The 20045-nt window shown below is 42.1% G+C and overlaps 1 protein-coding gene across 2 annotated transcripts in view; it reads right to left on the minus strand.

Moving 5' to 3' along the window:
• Positions 1–4035: 4035 nt before the first annotated feature.
• Positions 4036–20045, minus strand: part of arhgap32a (Rho GTPase activating protein 32a) — a 31300-nt gene continuing 15290 nt past the window's right edge. The window contains exons 6-22 of one of the 2 annotated variants that reach the window (XM_075473220.1): positions 16914–17000; positions 16468–16605; positions 15932–16024; positions 14871–14993; positions 14613–14690; positions 14140–14221; positions 13878–14027; positions 12286–12388; positions 11317–11461; positions 10849–10931; positions 10315–10422; positions 10035–10180; positions 9721–9934; positions 8594–8739; positions 8331–8405; positions 7523–8197; positions 4036–7341 (exon numbers count right to left, since the gene is read on the minus strand). In XM_075473220.1, the coding sequence (XP_075329335.1) occupies positions 5081–7341; positions 7523–8197; positions 8331–8405; positions 8594–8739; positions 9721–9934; positions 10035–10180; positions 10315–10422; positions 10849–10931; positions 11317–11461; positions 12286–12388; positions 13878–14027; positions 14140–14221; positions 14613–14690; positions 14871–14993; positions 15932–16024; positions 16468–16605; positions 16914–17000 (4707 nt within the window). In that variant the 3' untranslated portion in view covers positions 4036–5080. Of the gene's footprint in view, positions 7342–7522; positions 8198–8330; positions 8406–8593; positions 8743–9720; positions 9935–10034; positions 10181–10314; positions 10423–10848; positions 10932–11316; positions 11462–12285; positions 12389–13877; positions 14028–14139; positions 14222–14612; positions 14691–14870; positions 14994–15931; positions 16025–16467; positions 16606–16913; positions 17001–20045 lie in introns of both variants that reach the window. The other variant, XM_075473219.1, reaches the window with a different exon arrangement.

The following is a 20045-nucleotide window of genomic DNA, read 5'->3' on the forward strand; positions in this document are numbered from 1 at the left end:
GCTTCTGTGTAGCTGATAGATAGATAGATAGATAGATAGATAGATAGATAGATAGATAGATAGATAGATAGATAGATAGATAGATAGATAGATAGATAGATAGATAGATAGATAGATAGATAGATACTTTATTGATCCCGAAGGAAATTCAAGCAAGACATAATAAAGCAATAAAAATGTTTAGACAGGGCGGTCTGTGGCGTAGTGCGTACAGCAGACGCCCCATGTACAGAGGCTATAGTCCTCACTGCAGCTGGCCACAGTTCGAATCCCGCATCGGACGGCCCTTTGCTGTGTGTTATTCCCCCTCTCTCTGTCTCTCTTCACTGTCCTATATAATAAAGGCATAAAAAGCCCCAAAAAACAATTTAAAAACTGTCTAAAAATTTTAAAAACAAATTAAAAAAAAGTTTAAAAATATAAAGTGACCGGGTGTTGTGCAGAGGGTGGTGGGCGTTGTCCAGTATGGACAGCACTTTGCCCAGGGTCCTTCTCTCTGCCACTGTCACCACTGAGCCAGCTCTCCTCACCAGTCTGTCCAGTCGGGCAGAGTCCCTCTTCCTGCTGCTGCCTCCCCAGCAAACCACAGCGTAGAAGAGGACGCTGGCCACCACATACAGCTGCAGCAGTTTTTTGCAGCCTTCTCAGGAAGTACAGACGGCTCTGTCCTTTCCTGTGTATAAAGTCTATTGTTGCTGTCCAGTCCAACCTGTCATCCAGCTGCAGCCCCAGATATTTATATGTCCAGATCGACCCCCTCTATGGACACAGGTTGGAGCTGTGGTTTCTTCCTTCTGAAGTCCACCACCATCTCCTTGGTCTTGAAGGTGTTCAGCTGTAGGACCGGTTGGACTTGCACCACCCCACAAAGTCCTTCACCAGGCTCCTGTACTCCCCCTCCCGTCCATCCTTGATACAGCCAACTATTGCAGTGTCATCTGAGTATTTCTGCATGTGGCAGAGCCCAGAGTTGTACTGGAAGTCAGATGTGTACAAGGTGAAGAGGACGGGAGAGAGCACAGTCCCCTGTGGTGCTCCGGTGCTGCTAACCACAGTGTAGTTCTTCAGTCTGACGTACTGCGGTCTCTCTGTGAGGTAGTCTGTAATCCATCTCACCAGGTGTGAGTCCACCCTCATCTCTGTCAGCTTGTCTCTCAGCAGGAGGGGCTGGATGGTGTTGAAGGCTCCTTGTCCAGATGAAAGTAAGCCCTGTGTAGCAGATAGAGGATGGCATCCTCCACGCCCACCTTCTCCTGGTATCCAAACTGCAGTGGATCCTGTGCGTGGTGGACCTGGGGTCTGAGGAGATGGAGCAGCAGCCGTTCGAAGGTCTTCATGATGTGTGATGTTAGTGCCACTGGTCTGAAGTCGACCGGCTCCCTGGGATGTTTCATCTTTGGAACAGGGATATTTGCTGTATGTGCTGTCTATTATCACCCTTATCGTGTGAAACATCTCTTGTTATATACTGGCCTAAATGTCTGATCTCATATGAAACCTTAAGGGCTGTACCAAACAAGAATAAATTGCTGCCTTGCTTTATTTCTAATAAAAATACTATATAATGGATATCACAATCCATCCAACATAAATATTTCCCTTTTGCGATTGGTAAGGTATTAGTCAATTCAGTAAACAAGGCATAAACATTAACGCTTAAAACAGCAATAAGGAGCAGATCCAGCAGATATCTTGCATTGACTGACCAGAAAACAAAGCATTTAGAAACCCCTCTTTGAAACATGTGATTCATGTGGTCAAGAACCTTAAAAGCGTCACTAAAAACTGAGGAATGTCACCTCGTTTTGTTTTCTACTGATTATCCGAAAGTTTTATTTACTGGAGCCTGCTCAGTCGACCTTCTTCTCATCGTCTATTTGACATGAGACATCCTGTCTGAAATACCATCCATCCATTATCTATACCGCTGAATCCGTCGATCGGGTCGTGGGGGGGCTGGAGCCTATCCCAGCGGTCATCCGGCGAGAGGCAGGGTACACCCTGGACAGGCCGCCAGTCCATCGCAGGGCCACATAGAGACAAATGAGACCAACAACCATGCACGCTCACTCCTAAGGACAATTTAGAGATGCCAATTAACCTAACATGCATGATTTTTTGGACAGTGGGAGGAAGCCGGAGTACCCGGAGAGAACCCACGCATACACGGGGAGAACATGCAAACTCCACACAGAAAGGCCCCAGCTGGGTGTTGACCCTGGAACCTTCTTGCTGTGAGCCGACGGTGCTAACCACCACACCACCGTGCAGCCCCCTGTCTGAAATACAACCGTAAAAAACCATTGGCCACTTTATTGCCTCTATAGCTACTTGTGAGTTTTGCGAAAAACTAGAAACTACGAGCATGAGTAAAACAAGTGAGAAAGGAGTTCCCTTACCACCTACTCCTGAACTGCTCCTCGTCTCAGCTGGAAGCCTAATTTAGCACACCGCTTCTAGCACACCTCTTGCAAAAGACGGCTTGGTGTTTCAGCCTTGCATTTTGTGGACTGCTAAGACTTAGATCGGTTGATAATGCTGGAGCTCTTCAAAAATGACCGTAATTTATTGAAATCTCAACAGTTTTTCTAAAGTTGAGGATTCAAGCCCACAGAAGTTAGTTGCTCTCTTTACAGTCACAGTTAGGGCCTCAACTACCCAAAGGTAGAAACATGGATTTGTTTAGGTTGTGGACTGATCCAGGTTTCTCAAAGACTGTAGTAACCTCGGGGAAACTGGAGTAAAAGTTTCTTAGCGCAGTACTTTATAGGCTACTCTGCTAAATTCCTCTGCCGAGCATTATGCAGTGCTTTGCCTCACTCAATTTTCCCAGAACTCATTGCAAATGTGTCCAATTTAGACAGAAGCTGAACAACATAACTGACTGCTATAACACCTTCGTCACAGTAGATATTTTAATATGACAGAGCAGGAATATGCGCTGTTTTGTTAATGGTGGCTTCATTCTATTTGAAGGGAAGGTAATGCGGTTGTGCATGGTGGTTCTATCAAGGTTTCCTGTGCTAATGGAAGGAACTCAGCCATTGTTAATGTGCTTCATTACGCCTGTGCTTATTTTATGCAGTAACAAGTCACAATGTCTGCTGTCTAAAAGCTCTAAAGCAAGGTGAGCACAGCAGGCCCTTCGCATAATATTCAGCTTGCTGCTCTCTCTGCTGTTGGGATTATGTTATGTGGTAAAAAGCAGGCCCAATGTCCAGCGGTCCTAGCAGGGCTATTTGTATGAACTTCAAAATACCCGCTAATCCTTATTCAAGATATGTATGTTCTGACTAAGTCATTTTAAAAAGTACATTTTGGGCACAGATGCATATGCATTTGTTGCTTATACTGTAAATAATTACATTTTTGTACTTTGCAGCAGCTCGTTGTTCGTTACTGTTACCGTTGTCTGAATTAATTCGGTTGGAAATGCCTTGCCAACAGATTGCAGTGATATATCCTTTGCTGTTCAATCTGACATTTATTGCCAGCCACTGTCCCTGACTAAGCTGCTGCCACTGTCGTGTACAGTTTGCTACAGTAAGTGTGATTTCTGTTGAATATAGTGAGTAGTTCAGTGGCCTTGTCGTGACCATTTTTTCTCCTTGACCGCAGTGAAACTAGCAAAACCAAGCTACAGGCTCCTAATTTGGCCATATTAGAGGTGCAGAAACACACAACTAACATCTGAATATTTCCACAAGGCTTTATCAAATCTATGAAATAGTGTTTTTAGTGAGCTATTTCATTACTGAAATTAAATTTACTGTCGGGGAAAATGTTTACGAAAAAGTTTATTACACTCTTGACAGCCAAAGGCAGTTTTGTCTCCTGGATGTGCACACATCCAATAAAGTTTGTAGGTAAGAAACCTGTCCATTTACGCCACTGCCAATTAAAAAGAGAAAAGAGAAAAGACTTATATACTTGCTCTCTATTGCAGTGGTACATTGCGTACTTAGGTGATGAATTATTATTTTTTTTAATCAAATAAAATCTGCAAATGACACAAGAATAATAAAAAAAAAACTGTCATCGCTGATAATATATCTTTATTTTGTCACTAAAATAACTCATATAACATGTCTTAACAGAATGTCCTCATCTAAATGTTTGAATTTGAAATAGCATCTTTAATGAATAAAACATTATATTTCATGTAAAACACCAAATTGGTAAAAGTTCCCTTACAAAGAGGAAAGAGTTTTCTGTGACAAAACCACAATGTCATACAAAATACACTTTTTCACCTAACTGCATGAGCTGATTAGCATTTAAATTTAGCATATTTTGCCGTGGTAGCTTTGACCTTAACAGAAATCATAGCACTCAATGTTATTTTAAGTTTGAATTATACAATGTACAATAAAGAAAAATGTTAAAAAGTTAGATACCACGAGGTTATCTTCCATTTTACCCTCCTACCTCCTCCCAAAAGTGCTTTTTAAGCATTAGACAATGATTCAGAGCAAGCTGTTTCTTACAGAAAAAATATATAAGCTGTATATCAATAGGCTCCATGTACACCACGTTAAGACAATGTGTTTCATACACAGTTATCCTCAAAAGTGCTTGTTGAAGTCTGAGTAGACTAGGATAGAAAACAAAATGTACAGTACATTGGCCACATGTTAGCTGTGTGTTATTTGTACAAATATAATACATTTAAAATGTATGTTATTTTACACACATTCCTAAACTTTAAAAACAAAATAAAACCAGTTAATTTACCTTGTCTTCCATTTTCATGTAGTTTAGACATTAAGTCATGAAGTCATTTTTTTTTTCTCAAACACACTTCTTACAGTTACTTCCAGATCTTTAAATTTCAGGACTCTGTCTGCATACAATTCATTTGTTCCCTTTCAACTTCCCTGGAAGCCACTGCAAAATATATAACTACCAGCAATGTTGACAGTATGGCCCCAGCAGCAAGCCTCATTTCACACTTTTTCTTAGCAGCTCCTGAAGGTTAAAACAAACACACTATCAACACAACAGTCTGTTGGTCTGGCTGAGGATAAAGTGCAGTTCTCCTTTGGCCCCATGTGGAATCAGATAAAACACATTGGTTGAATCACTCGTAGACCCCAGCCTCTGATCTCAGTGCAGCATGATAAAAAGCCTCATGGCCTAGAGCCTTGGACAACAGTCTCTGGCCGCGGGGAGACATGCAGCTCTGGCCCGGTAAATATCCTGCCACAGCTTTACTGGATATTGTGGGTTTAGGTCTGGGTGCTGCGTAATACCCCTCCATGTGGTCATGTTGTGTGGGCCTGACTTTAGTGCTCTGGGTTCTTCTGTTTGGCTGAGTGGAAAAGGATTCCAGATGTTCAGGATCCTGAGGGGATTTGGTGTTATGATGATAGTAGTGACGATGTTCTCTGGTGCTCTGTGACCGCCCAGGTCTCCTGAGAATGCTGGGTTTCACAACACCGGAGTAGCTGTCGGCAGCGTTGGTCATCATTAATCGATCCTGGTCGTGACCTCGTCTATGGCTTCTGTCATTGTGCTCGATGTTCTTAAATTTTGGGCAGGTTCGCTCTGGGAGTGAGGGGACTTTGCGAAGCGGTGGCTGCCGCGAGGAGCCCTCTTTGATCCGAATCCTCCTAGTTGGCCCTGAGTCTGCACCGGAGCGGTGAGCGCAGTGCAGCCTGGTGACCTCAAGGTCTGCCTGTTGGGACCTTGCAGAGGTTGGGGATGTAACTACTACATTTTGGATTTCTGTTTTGCCAGCTGAGAGGAGTTTGGCATTTCCAGGGTCTGACTTGCTTCTTGTGTGCATTATGTCCCTGCTTCTTGAGTCAGTTGGCGACACTGGACTCTCGCAGGGAGACACAGCCTGACATGTGTTTTTGTGTCTGGATTTATTTTCCTGCTTGACTGGTTGATATACGACTCTTTCAAAAACTCCTGCATCCCTAGCTTCGTAAACAACAGTGTCTCTGCTCTCTACATAAAGCTCTCTGTTCACAGGAGGGGCACGGTGTGGAGAATAGTTGTAGTAATCTGATTGTCCTCTTTCTCTTGTGGAACGGATGGTGTAAGACTGACTACGATGGATACCACTTTGGCGGCAAGGATCTACAAAATAACGTGAGCCATCTACTGGATTCATATCTGAATAAGGGCTGTAGTTGTATTCAGCACGTGTGTTCTCAAAATGTTGCCGTACAGGTTGAAGGCCAGTTTGAATCAGCCTTTGATAGGGTGCCTCCTGCCTTGTTTTTTGCTCGAAATAAAACATAGTGTCAGGGGGCTGGACTTGTGTCTCTGCCAGCTCGTAGTGGCTAATTTGGGGAGCATGGAAGGAGCGAGCCCTCCGGATAGCCGGATGCCCGACCACTCTGTCTTCTGACCTCTCCCACTGCCCTTGTTGCCTGTGAAAGTGACTGATAAGGTGCTCATCTTTATGGTAACGTTTGTACTGAGGTGACAAAGGGGGCCTTAATCCTAAAGAGTTGTAGCGGCTCTCAGAGGACTGCCTGTACAAGCCTTTAGGCCCAGAGAGGTGAAGTGGCAGAGCGTTGGGCCGAGGGCAGTGAGATGCAGGCAGTCGTCCTGCATTAATTGACCGGTGATGATGATGACGATTACTGTAGACATTCTCAGCCATGCCTAGAGGTCCGTCCTCTCCTGGGCTGTAGTTATGAGCCACGCAGGTCTGTAATGGACGTGGAAAAACCTCCTCAATGGAGGAAGGCATCGAAGACTCAGCGAGAACAGCACGAAAATTAAAAACATCCACAGAGTCTGTGTTGGCATATATAGGAGAAGTCGATGGGCTCTGAGCTGAGCAGATAGGCTGAGAAGGTGTTGAAACACCAACGCTCTGATAGGTGTGCTCTTCTTGTGTGATATTTCCAGGCTCTTTTTCCTCTCTGTGGTGCCTCCCCTCTGCACTGCCTTCATCCAAGCTGCCTGAACCGAGCGGGCTGACGTTAGGGGTAAAATTACACACGCTTTCCTGACCATCAGTGACCTGTAGCGACTCTGAGCAGAGGTGCGAAGGTAGAAAATGAACTGGATGAGGGCAGCAGTGGGTCTCCAAGGGGCTGTGCACTGAAGTTTGCCACTGAGAAACAGAGGAAACATGAGGGCCACAGAACTCCTGTGGGTGCACTTTGAGATCAAGAACAGAGGGCCGTTGCAGTCTGTCGTGAGGATGAGGCGCTTCCTGTCTCTGGAGAGGGTGCAATGGGGCGTTGCTTCTTCTTTGAGAGCCTCTGCTGGCCTTGTGGGCAGATTCAGCCAGAGCCAAAGCCAACTTCCGTGCAGCACTCGTCAAGGGAGGGTGAGGAGGGAGAACAGACACTGAGCTCATAAGTCTATCTGTTCCTGGGGAGGGATAAGACAAACAACGCTACAGTATGACAGGACAAACAAAGCTATGGTAAGACATGATGGGACAGGACACAAAAGCTTTCATAAGAAACTAGAGTGCATTATAGTTTAGATAGATGCTAACTATGTATAATACAGAATATATTTTGTGATGTTATAGAGGAGTGCCACTGACCTGGATCAGGCAGGTTTTGTGCAGATTGACTGAGTTCTGTAATGGCTGATGCCTGACTCGCTGTGCTGAGTGGGCTGCAGTGTTGAAAGGATGCTCTGGGTTCTTTTCCATCTGCCACTGAAGCTTCACACTTATCCACTTGGGGAGAGGGAGATGGCACAGTGGGCAGAGAGGCAGATGCACTCTGAACATCTGCCTGTAATCTAACAGATTTTTTCCTTAGTTTGGGAGAGAGCTGCTTAGAGGTCACCTTCTTCCCACCTTTACCGAGAACTGGGCTGACATCTGGAGAGTGTGAGCAGCTGATGTTTTTGTTTGGAGAGGAGATGGCGTCTGATTCACTGGAACATCCTACGTTCCTCCTCCACTTATTTCCATCTTTGCTGTGTTGCAGTACAGGAGTTGCTGATGATGGGCTGCACTGAAAAGACATGGGGTCAAAGTCTAAAGTAGAGATGCCTGCAGCTGGCGGGAAAAGGTCAAGATCGTCCTCTGGATGTGGAGAGGCAACACATGCTGCAGTGCGGACTCGATTGACATCATCATGATTCTTATTCACATCGTGGGTTCTGCGTTCGTCTTTACTTCTGGAGTAGTGTACGACGTCTCTACTGATGGCAGAAATGGCCTCACTAGTCGAACGAGGTCTGAGGGGACGGTAAGTCGGAGGTTCCCCTGAGATGAGATGGAAAGTAAAAAATATATAAATTCATTATGAATCTTTATCTCTCAGAAACATACAGATGTATTCCGCTGGGAGTCTATTTGTCATTTTAATTAATTTTAATGACATTTAATGAATAATTACCTTGTAAATTTTGCAAAGAGGTGAGAGATTCTTCGCTTTTGGTCGAGCGCAATGTGCCGCTATCGCCCCGTCCCCCTGCAAATGTTCAAGCAAATATTTTTTCACAATGAATTACTCCCCAGCTCTGAAACAACAACACATCTAAATGTCAAGATGAACAGGAGTGAACTGACAAATCCACATGGATTATGAAGCTTTAAAAAAAAAAAAGAGGAACAGAATATTAATGTTTACAGGCTGCATAATAGCAGCAATGAGCTGACCTGGCAGTGCTATGCTCTTGATCTCATTGGGTTCACTGGGGTGTCGCTTCAATTTACGTTTGGACACAGAGTGAGACTTGCCCAAGTGAAAAAAGGAGAGCCAGTTCCCCACGGGAGACCTCTTAGCCTTAGCAGGAAGCCGCTTGCTGCTGAAACACAAGAACAGATCATCTTTAACACGTCTCACAAAAGCAAGTTCCCACACACAAAGTCGTAAAGAAAAAGACCCCGAGGGAGCAAACGTTTCATTATTTTCTAATTAAACATTTAGTCAATAAAATTGAATCAGAAATCTTCAAATATTTATTTTCTACAACTATCAGCCACAAAAATAAAATACAGCAAAAACGTAGAAGATAAGACTTGTTTATTTTAACAAAACTTCTGTCATTCTACTAATCCGTTAATCAACCACAGGTTTTACAAGACCAGAGCCATTTGCCAGTCCTATTTTTCTATTTAAATCCCTCTGAACACTCTCGTATCAAAAGCTTTCACATTGTGACAGCTTTAGGTTTTCTGCAGCTTGCTCATGTTCAGTGAATCAGGACGTAGGGGTAAAGTTTGTAGCCATGGCAGGCTCTCGTCCATTCAGAATAAAATCTGAAAAAAAAGACTTGAAGTGATATCAAAGGCAATGTGGGGAAAAAATAAGATGATTATGCAATAAAAATGGTTGGCAATAAGTTGGTGATCAATCATCAACTCCCTGAAGTGATGCCAGTTAATTTCCCACAATTGTTGTCCGTGGAGTTTGGAGCTTTTTTTCGATTTCTGTATATTCCTCGAAAATCGTTTTAAAAGTCTTTTAAAACTAACCGAGTCTAACCGGCTCATCTTTGTCAGCTCTATCGTGTCAATGATTTTAATTTTTTTAGCCGAATTTCGTAGAAGCAGTATAAATGAATGTAATTGTTCCATTAAATGTATTTTATAGTTTACTCATATCACCCTGTATGCGTTGAGACTAGAAACTATTTCAGCACAGAAGATGGTGACAAATAAGCTAACTAAGTTAAGGCTTGCAATATAGAGCATTCAGCAACTTAAGTCACAAATGGTGGTTCGAAGAGGGGTGTTCAAGATTCAGGAGGATTTACATTCATGGAGGAAGTTCATAAATCTACCTTTCCATTGGGATCTCGATGACTGTGTGGAACTTGCCGAGGAGAGCTTCTGGTCCTTCCCCAACCTCGATGTAGTCACTGTGGGTAAGGCAAGGGGTTGTAGCTGGGGAGCCGAGCTGTGCCTGAGTACGAGCCTGGGCCTCCTCTAAAGACAGCAACTTTGTAGACGGGGAGCAGACCATCAAGGACTTTGGTCTGGATAAGGTGTTGTTTCCTGAAGTTGAAATGTTGACATAAGTACAGTGTGGTAGAGATGCATAAAATCATAGAATTTCTTTTTTTCTGTTTAATTTCCTTGCACGAGGATGACCTGCCTGTGCTTTCTCTTATGACAGCATTGAGTTTTGAGCTGAAGAGAGTCTCAGTGTTGTTGAGGATAAATTCCACCACCACTGATTGGATACGCACTTCCATGAACGCTGCTGTGCCGCTAAAACAGGCCGACTCTATCTGTCTGGACCTGAAACGAAGCACAGCACAGCACAGCGTGACCTATTTCACAGCTTTGGACCACTGAGACTTGCCCCAGTTCACTGTCACAGAAGGGCTAGAAAGAAACAGCAATTCCAACACAGCTATGATAGCGAAAGTCACCTGAGGAGGTTCGGTGCCCAGACAATGGCAAGGTTTTTTGTATGCATGTTAGTGATGGAGCTGAAAGTGGCCAAGCAGGAGAGGTGCCTCATGAGGAACTCCAGAGTCCTACAGATAAAGAAAAAGACAAGAATTCTCCTTAACATTGTTAAAATGACAACTTCAGGTTATAGGGTAGGCTCATGTAGATCATATAAAACTGTTATCCTCCCTATTACCAGCAGTTGAAGCAATAAGAAGTGATTCCTGTCTAACTCCTGAAGAATCAGTTCAATTAAAAAATGAATTGTTCAACACAGTGGACATCGGAAAAGCAGATTGATGAATTTTACAAGTTAAGAAAGAGATATTTGTGGTTGGTAAGAAACAAGATTGTACAGAGGAAGTGTCTAACAGCTAATTAGCTTCACATAAAACCGTAAAAAAATCCCTGAACAGAGGGTTCGTGCCTCTCTCTGATCTGGTGCATCTGTATCTGTAAATCACATTTCTACTTCATGCCACCAGGGCGCAGCAGTGAGCTTAAAACCTGACCTGTAATGCGGAGGAGGCAACTGCTGGATGACATTGTGGATTTTAACCAGCCTCTCCTCATCAGTGGCTGCAGACACGGCCTCCTGTGAAGAAACAGAGCACAAAGTGTACATCACTGTGAGGCTGATTATCACAGCAGAGGGAGTTGCATGAACGTCCCGACTCCCTTCTTCTCTTTTATATTCAGAGCTGCCTCCGTTTCAGCTCGCTTAATCTGCCATTTGGTATAAGTGGGCCCATTCCCTGCTGTGCCTAGAAAGCTCTGCACAACACAATGACCCCATTTTGAGTAGCACTTCAAAAAGAGCTGACATTTTGAAATTGTTTCTGTTCTTTTGTTGTCACTAAGTGACTGGAAATACATTCCCTGCAGCTATTTCTCCTCATGATACCTGATCCCACCGGATGCTTCCAATCCAATATTTTTCCCAGGCATTAGTCCAAGCATCAGTTCTACTACTTTCTTACTGAGAATCTGTCGTAGAGCTGGTAGGTGAGCAGAGGGTTGGGCAGCTCTCTGAAGTACAGCTTGCAAAGGGAGCCAACTGAATGGATATCCTGTTGGAAGACATCTCTGCTCAGGTCTGGGATCTGTTCAGAGTCAAATTCGTGCCTAGATGGGGGCAGAGAGAAAAAGATAAAGACACAAACAGCGTGGAAGCCATCCTACTTCTCATCTGTCGGCACGAAAACACAAGAACAAGGAGGATTTTTTTTAATTAAAAAGCCACTGTTTGCGACATAATGTCTTTCAACCCTGAACATATGTTAACAATGGAAGACTATCATGTTTTTTCACAACAATCAACAACTGTTCCTTAATCATGAAGTCAATCCTGCATTTAATTGCAAAAAGTCTTATGATGGGCCCACTGATCAGTGTTAGAAAAAATCATCAACACGTCATTTACCACATTTTCTAAAACGTCAAAACATCTTTTCATGTGATGAGAGCCAAGCTTTTCAAGTGAGGGCATTTGATTAGCTGTCAAACCCCATCATCTTGCGTGCCTCTTAATTTATGTACTGATAGGAGTTTGTTTCGCAATATCCTCCTGGCAAGCATAAAATAGATGAGAGGACCAAACAGCCACTCAAAGCAGCACAGCTTGAAACTAATTGTAATTGATGGAATTCAGGAGAAGCAGCTCAAAAACAACACTTGGAGAGCAGCATCCACAGCTGTTGGTAGTTGGCTCTACAGCTATTTCATTTAGATTATCACTATATTTATAATTGCTGCTTCTCAATGCAGAAGCATCGCATAAGACACATCTGGAACCTGATCTTACTCAGCCTGGTTAAAAGAATCATTTAAATGTTTGGACGGTAGACCAGGTTTTTGCACTTGCTCTAAAAAAAGTGGAGCCTTGTTTGGCCTGAAGCGTTGTTTCAGCTTTGTTTTGAATCAGTATCAAATATGGAAGAAGCACAAACCTCAGTTTCTGAATGTTGGAGGAGATCCCTGAGAGTCTGTAAATACCGTCCACGACCCCATTCTTCTCAATGAAGTCAGCACAACTCTTAACCACCTGTGGGACTACAGTAGACAAAAGGCAGGCGGCAACGTGGTTTTATTCAGCCATTTATCAATTTAGGATATCCTTAGAAAAAACATATTAAGAATTTAAAAACAGAACTTGTGCCTGTAAGCTCTAAGTTATATTTAAAGATCACACATTATGATCGTTTCAAGGGTTCACAAATTCCTTGTAGAGGTCTACTTGCAGAGTAGATTTACATGCTTTAATGTAACAGGTACTAAACAGAATGGCACACTCTTGCTTTGGAGCATCATTTTAAAGCAACTTCAGTTAAATATGCAAGTGACACATCTGCAGCATCTCACTATTGTTTTTTTGTAGCATGTTGCTGTATCTTATCATTTCTGTCAGGTGACAAAGAACCCACTTAGTTCAAATTTGATTTACAATATGAGAGTCCCGCCCTCTCTAGACATCAGAGATGCCAAAAAGTCTTCCACGAAGGAAGACCGGTGTATCCTTGCATATAGGATACATTACTCCAGGTGCATTTTAGGAAATTAACCTTTTTCGAGATAACAGGCAAGACGGGAGGGAGGAGAGAGGAGATGAGGAAGCACGCTTTGCACAACTGAGATGAGCTTTGGGGCATGCCAGACTAGCCACACGGCAGGCTTTATGCAAGTGCGTTAAGTAGTGATGTAAATAACTGGAGATGGCAAAACCGGGGCTACAAATCAGGCATTTTAGGCAGTTCAGAAGCTGAATTTCTTTTCTGTGAAAATATACAGAAATAACTCCCTTCGGTGTGGATTTGAGGCTTTATAACTCTGCAGGCCTCTGATATGCAGAAAAAGCTATAAACACACTGAGGGAACGTGGAAACCCTCAAAAAGCATAACATGACCTATTTCAAACATGTTAAAGGACAAATTTGGTGGCCATCTTCCTTCCTGCAAGCCTGTGAAGCCAACGTTGGATCAATTATATCTCAAACACATGACTGGCACACAGGGCTGCACAGGATGGCACGCTGCTTCACCGCTATTTATACAGGCACAGAAGTTTATTTTGAGTGAATCCCAAAATACAGTCCTTAAGCTGCAAATACTTATCAGCACATCAAATGTGCATGCACCATGCACCCAGTTCGTTAAAGCACACAGCCCCCAGCTGCTATGAGGTCCTTTCAATAACTCAAAGTATTTATTTGCAACCTGTTTTCTTTTTACAATCTATGCCACAAATTCCACAACTATGTACCATCAGTTGTTCAATTAATGTCAGATTCACAATATGCATATCCATATAGAAAATAGATCATTATGCACGAGACAAAGAAGTGTGGCTTTAATCCAATATTTTTTTCTCCTTCATTTCATCAAGTTTCAGGCAAATCTCCAAGGTTTTATGCCAAAGCATAGATTTACCGGGTAATCTCTTCTTACCTGTTGGCAGTTTGTACTGGAACGTGAACTACCAGAAGGCAAAAATAACACAGTGGAAAAATAAGAAATAAGAAAATCAATTGTAGGATTATTGTACCCTCATGTCCTGAGTTATGGAGATGCTCCCCGAGGTCGCAGCCAAACACTCTTTCTCGGAGGATACCACGCTGGCGGAGCTTCTGTGGCGGTGGCCGAGACTTCATAAAAGACCTCAGGAACGTTACAAGCTTTCCGTGCTTCTTACACACTGATTAGGATGTCACAAACACACATAAAGGCCACTTTAAAATCAATCAGGTTCACATCCTGGGAGCAAGTTTTGAATAAATCGTCCAGCACATACATACACTGCAGATTACCTGGCTTCGGCACAGAGTTTTGAACGCTGGGGGGAATCTTGTCATTTATCAGCTCAACACAGTCGCAGGGGAAGAAGCCAACCTGCAAGACGAGAGAAAAGAGACTCATCTGACAAATGAGAACAGGCAGAGATGCTGTTACACTTGTAAGCCTAAAAAGACCAAAGGGGGTATTTCATGTTCTCGCAGAATGCTGTTTGGTGAAGGTGAAGAAATAAGTCAGGAAGCACGAGGGACAAGCTGCCTCAGACCCAACGCTGCTAGTTTGCATTATTGAGCCAGGTAATCTAAGTGATTTTGAAAATATGGGATATCAAACATACACAAATAGAAATAGATCTCTCTGTGTGAATCTCACTGACTCAGAAAGAGGACAAAGTTTGCTCATCATTATTTTCTGCTTGACTTTAGGTGTAGCAGTTTTATAGCCAACATTGTTGCCCAGTGAATGTAGTCTATAGCAGATATTTTACCTGAAAGCCATGTTTCCCTCTCCACCAGCCTGTGTCTTCTTTAGGAGGCATGTCAATGACCGACACAATGTCCCCCACCTGGATCAGAAAGAGTGTGAAAGTCCGATCACAGCTAAGCTCAAATAAAAGGTAATAAGATGGATGAAGGATATGCATAGGCAAGAAATCCAATAAACAATCTACTCAAAGAAGAAAAGAGAAAATCAAGTGATCCAAGTGAAAGTGCGTTTCTCATCCAACTTGTGTGACAGCAGTCACCTCAAAGGTTAACTCGTCTGTGGCCTGAGCCATGTAACGTTTGGTAACGTGGGCAGCAGCGATGGCGGGGACATTGATGGAAGCTTCTTCAGACACCAGCAGATGATTCCCTTTGTTGTCGATCTAAAAATAAAAACAACAAAGACGCGTTGGTTCGGCTTTGCTCAAAAACTGGAGGCAGGGAGTGGAAGCTGGTCAGGCTCTGTCAAAAGTTACACAGGCAGGAAGCAGCAAGAAAGATTGCAAGGTAAAATGAGTTTTTTTCTGTCTTCATTATATTTTCTTGTTAATAGTACTTCTAACAGAGTCTCACAGGCTCAAATTTGTATTTGTCACAGACTGTGCAGGATTTTTAAATACCTATTTATCAGATAGGTGTTTTTAGAATCCATTCTCACCAAGTTATTGTCAATTTCATTTTGAATAATAAAGCCAGAAACAGAAATGTACACATTAATACCACATTTATTAATCAGCTAATCAACTGCATGATGTGGCTATCCTGAACCTACCACTGTACTCAATGCACTCAATTCCAGTTAATGCAGTTTTCCTGCTTTGGTTTTCCTCCCTTTACTTTAACAGAGACTTTTTAAGATCTTTCCCTCTGGGCAAAGAAACCACATCTACACAAGACTTCAAAGATAAACTTAGATATTGAATAGTGAAAATGAAAGCTGATCTTTTGTCACCTTCCTCTGAAAGTAACAAGAAATAAACAGAAAATAATGTTGCTGCATCCTTAGAAGCACAGTTTAACACCTTAAGCTGTAGCAGGACATTGGTGCTAGTTGATGCATTACTGTCAGACTTATGTGAACCCCTTTGGATAGGAGTTATATGAGTTGTTCATTCTAAGTTAATGAAAATGACAAAAAAAAGGGGGAATTGTCAATAGAAACATTACATATCACACATTAGAAGTTTAAAGTCATGATTTAAAGACGTTCATTTATATATATATATATATATATATACATATATATATATAAAAGTCAATCACTGCAGTTTCTGCAGAATAGATTTAACGCTGGAAAACCACTAACAAGAAAAACTGATACCTCCATCCACGTTAGTACTGGACCACAGTTGATCTTGTTGTCAGCGATGGCAGAGAAGCGGGACAGGTAGGTTGCCAACATCGTGGTTACTGACTGAAGGGAAACACGTTAAATTCAAGAGTTGGAAAAGTTAAAACACATGAAGGGAAACATGAAACAGACCAAGTCTATGGAGGCTGAAAGAGGCCATGCTTGAAAGATATTTCTAATGTGATTATTTCAAGATCCTGAGTATATTGTCTCATTACCTTGAGATAAGAGAAACCAAAGCTAATATTCTTACAATAACAGGTCGTGATCCTGAGAAAACAAGATAAGTTAACTTGTTATCACACGAAATTAAGCTCTAACATAAGAAAAATAAAAATAAATGTCGGGATGTCAAACTAGCTGACAGATAACACCATCAAAATCAATAATTGCAGGCAAGGCTGCTTACATACAAGATAGTTTAATCTCCAGATAAAATATAATTTTTCTATAATGAGTGACCTACAGTATGAGTAAGAAATCATACATAAAGCAGCTGACAGTACCTCAACAGTGTCCAGTAACGTGTTGAATCGTGGCAGCTCGGTGAGCTGGGAGTAACGGCGGTCATAGATACACAAGTGCAGGTGTTTGTCCAGCACACGAAAGTCTTCATAAGATCTCGTCACCAGCCAGCTTCGACCCTGACAAGGGAAAATATCACAAAACTCAAAGTAAAGGTATTTTAACTACAGTTTAGTCATTTCCTGGAAATCTTTAAAATCGTTGACAAATCAACCCACACTCTGTATCTCTAGTGGAAATGACCATTCAGTTCACACCAGATTTTTCAAGAAGGCAGCGGCTGAACTGCCAAAGCTGGCAAACTTTTACAAAAATATATCCAAAGAAGTAGCAGTCTACTGTCCATTTCATGTGAGCTTTAAGCACAACTTTCAGAAATATCACTAAGAAGTTTCAGTTAACAACAATCTCATGAAAGTCATGTTACCTGGCAAGTGATCTGGACTAGAAAGACCAGTTCTTTGGAGTCCAGACCAGCCTTCGGTCCATCATTCTGCCCCTCTGCGAAGGCCAACTATGGAGGAAAAGAGCAAGGAAGAAGGAGAAACATAGGGGTAACATTGAGAGGATGGTTATACTAAATAATAGATGAATGCATTACAAAAAACACTCTGTATTTTACCTCGTTTGCAAGAAGAGCATCGTCTCACAGGAAGTAATGTTTAAAAAAGAATAGATACAATGTTCTTTGACCATGACAGTAAAATCGTAAGGATAATATAGGAAATTTAGGAAATGGGTCCATCTCAAACTTAGATGTGATCTATATTCTTACTTCCCCATAAATCCTGCAGTATGAAATGTATAATAGATCAGCTGCTAAGATGTCAGAGCTTGGAGGCGGCGTACATTTAGCACCTCTTTCTTCTTGCTAACATATTCTGCGAGCTCCAAAACTGAAAATATCACAGCCTTACAGTAGTTTGGGAATTTTCTTGATAGACATTGCTAGAGAATGGACTTCAAAGGCCTCCAAACCAAGGGAAGTTCTAGTTATTTATAACTGTGAGCATCTCATCTAGATACACTGTTACGCAACATGAAGCGACCTAGTTACTGCACAAGAGTAAAACAGTAAACCCGACTGAAAAAGACTGAGAAATTTTGTTCTTAAATGAGTCACGATGAAAGATTCTTATTCTCTGCAATGGTTTAAAATTTCAGTCCAAACCAAACAGCTAGATTAAGATCTGAAGAGGGTCAAGAGGCCAATGGGATTATGAAAGGAGGATCATACACAGAATTACAGATTGTAGAAAAAGGAGCTTAATGAAAAATTAAGAAACAAAACAACAATCATCTGCTTGGCATCACTACCCTAACAAGGCTCACACCTCCTTTCAAATTCAAACATGCTAACAGTTTGAGAAGGATCTCAAACACATTTGCACATAGATAAACCCGCATTATATTTATTAACACAGCATGTACAACTAATACTAATAAAAAAAACCTTCATGTTACCTCCCACTAAGGCATCTCAGACATCCATCTGCAGGTGAAGGAAGTGGCTCTCTCTTTGTGTGCGGCCGCAGTCCTGGACCACAGTAATCTCCTCCAGCAAACCAAATCTTAGTTGATGGTAACAGAGTTTAAAATGCTGCTCCTTACTCGCTAGCTTTTCGCTGTCCCCTGCTGCCTGGTGCAAAAAGCTTATTTACAGGGCTTTGGATCATCACACGCTGGTGCTCTATTCAAAGCAGAAAATATGAGACGAGGATGCTTCCCTCTGTGTATCTTATCCCCCCTTCCTGAATCCCTCTTACGGTCTCTTACCCCTCCTCCTTCTCCTGTACTCTATCACCCTCCCCCTCTCCCTCTTAACCACTCTCCTTTCTCCGGTGACAAAGGGGGGTTTCGCCAGTAAATGGGTTCAACCGGCACACACAAAAGCACGAGCTCATCCATCATAGAGAGGCACAAGATGGATAGACAACCCTTCGTCATTTCAAAACGGTTCTCATTCATGTGAGACTGGAGTTAATCTGGAGAGGAATCAGTCAGGCGGGCTACAGACAGAGGCTGTCTGCTGCCCTTGTGCTATTCTGCAAGCAAGACACATGAGACCTGATCACTACCATCCCTCATTACGGCTGCAGTCTGTGATTGCAGAGACGGACATATGCATGACAGGAGACACAAAAACAAAGACTCATCCCGGATTAAGTCAAAGATTCAGCACATTGCACAGTGGCATGTCATCACTGTGGTTCTGTAGCTACTGTATATATGCAGCACAGCCGTCAATGTCAGTGTCTTCCAAGTTTGATATTTCACTTTTTGCTCTACTCAGCATTTTTGTTTTCTTATCCAGCTTCTCAAGGTCACTGAAAGTGCTGTGCTGCTTCACTTCCCTCCACAATACGGATAAAGCCATCACAGTCATGGCAACCACAGCAGGACATATACCCTACAGAGTGACATTTTAGGATTACAGACCAGCCAACTGCACTATAACTCATGAAAGGGACATGTACAAATTCAACCCTGCACAGTGCATCATGCACAAGTCAGGGACTGTTTTGTGTTCAGCTATACTGGTAGCATATGGCTGTGCAGAGATGACTGATGCACTCTGCTGGTGAGCTAAGAGAACCGCATCAAGGTCCACCTGCCAGTTAACAACCCCTTCCATACAACTTAACCTATAGGGCCTCACCACTTCTGTTTATTACTGCTCTTTCTTGAGCATACAAAATGTTTATAATACATCCAAATCATTTTTTTGACGCTATGTATGAAAACCCTATAAATTCAGTCCAAGGGATAACAGCATTTTTGAATGAAAAATAGTCTAAATGTTGAAACTTTATTCTAAATCCCCAACACCAATGTGACTGAAAACTTTGTATTAGAAAACTTATCTATGTTAGCATACTATCGTCATGCTAATATGGCCTTTCAGTGATCCCATGCCGACATTTTGCATGTAACAAGTAGCACAAGTTTAACTAGCAGCACGCTTATAAATGCTAACAAGCACTAAATAAGAATACCTGAGGAATGTCATTAGTTTTTAAGGTATTTGGACAATATTACATGATACACTTTAACTTCATATCTATTAAATTGTTATTGTAGAATTAACTCAATGGCGGAGCAATCAGGATTCCTCTTCTGGGAACATTAAGTATGTGTGTTATATTACCCAAAGCAATGGACCAACAACAGCAATTTTTCTTATGTATCTATCAGTTGAGTCAGGTAAATATATTATGAAAGAAGTCATAAAAGTAGCATCTACCTACTTTATAATCTTTTTACCGAATAGACATTGTTTAGATCAGGCAATACGAAGCATCTGGTATAAACTGATCACATCATATCAGAAGTGCATCTTTTTACACCTGGCATGATATTATTTTCACATTCTTTATCCTCGTCTCAAATTCTCACTCTATATGTACATAAACCAGAGTGTGGATGACAAATTGGATCTCAAAATATCAACTAATGTTTCTACAAATTCCTAAATTACATCCATTGACACTTGAGCGATATTATAGATTCACACATTAATCTACAAGTGTCAGATCTGCTAGAGTCACATTAGGTTGGG

This window comes from Odontesthes bonariensis, chromosome 9, assembly GCF_027942865.1.
Source record: "Odontesthes bonariensis isolate fOdoBon6 chromosome 9, fOdoBon6.hap1, whole genome shotgun sequence".
NCBI classification, from domain to species: domain Eukaryota; kingdom Metazoa; phylum Chordata; class Actinopteri; order Atheriniformes; family Atherinopsidae; genus Odontesthes; species Odontesthes bonariensis.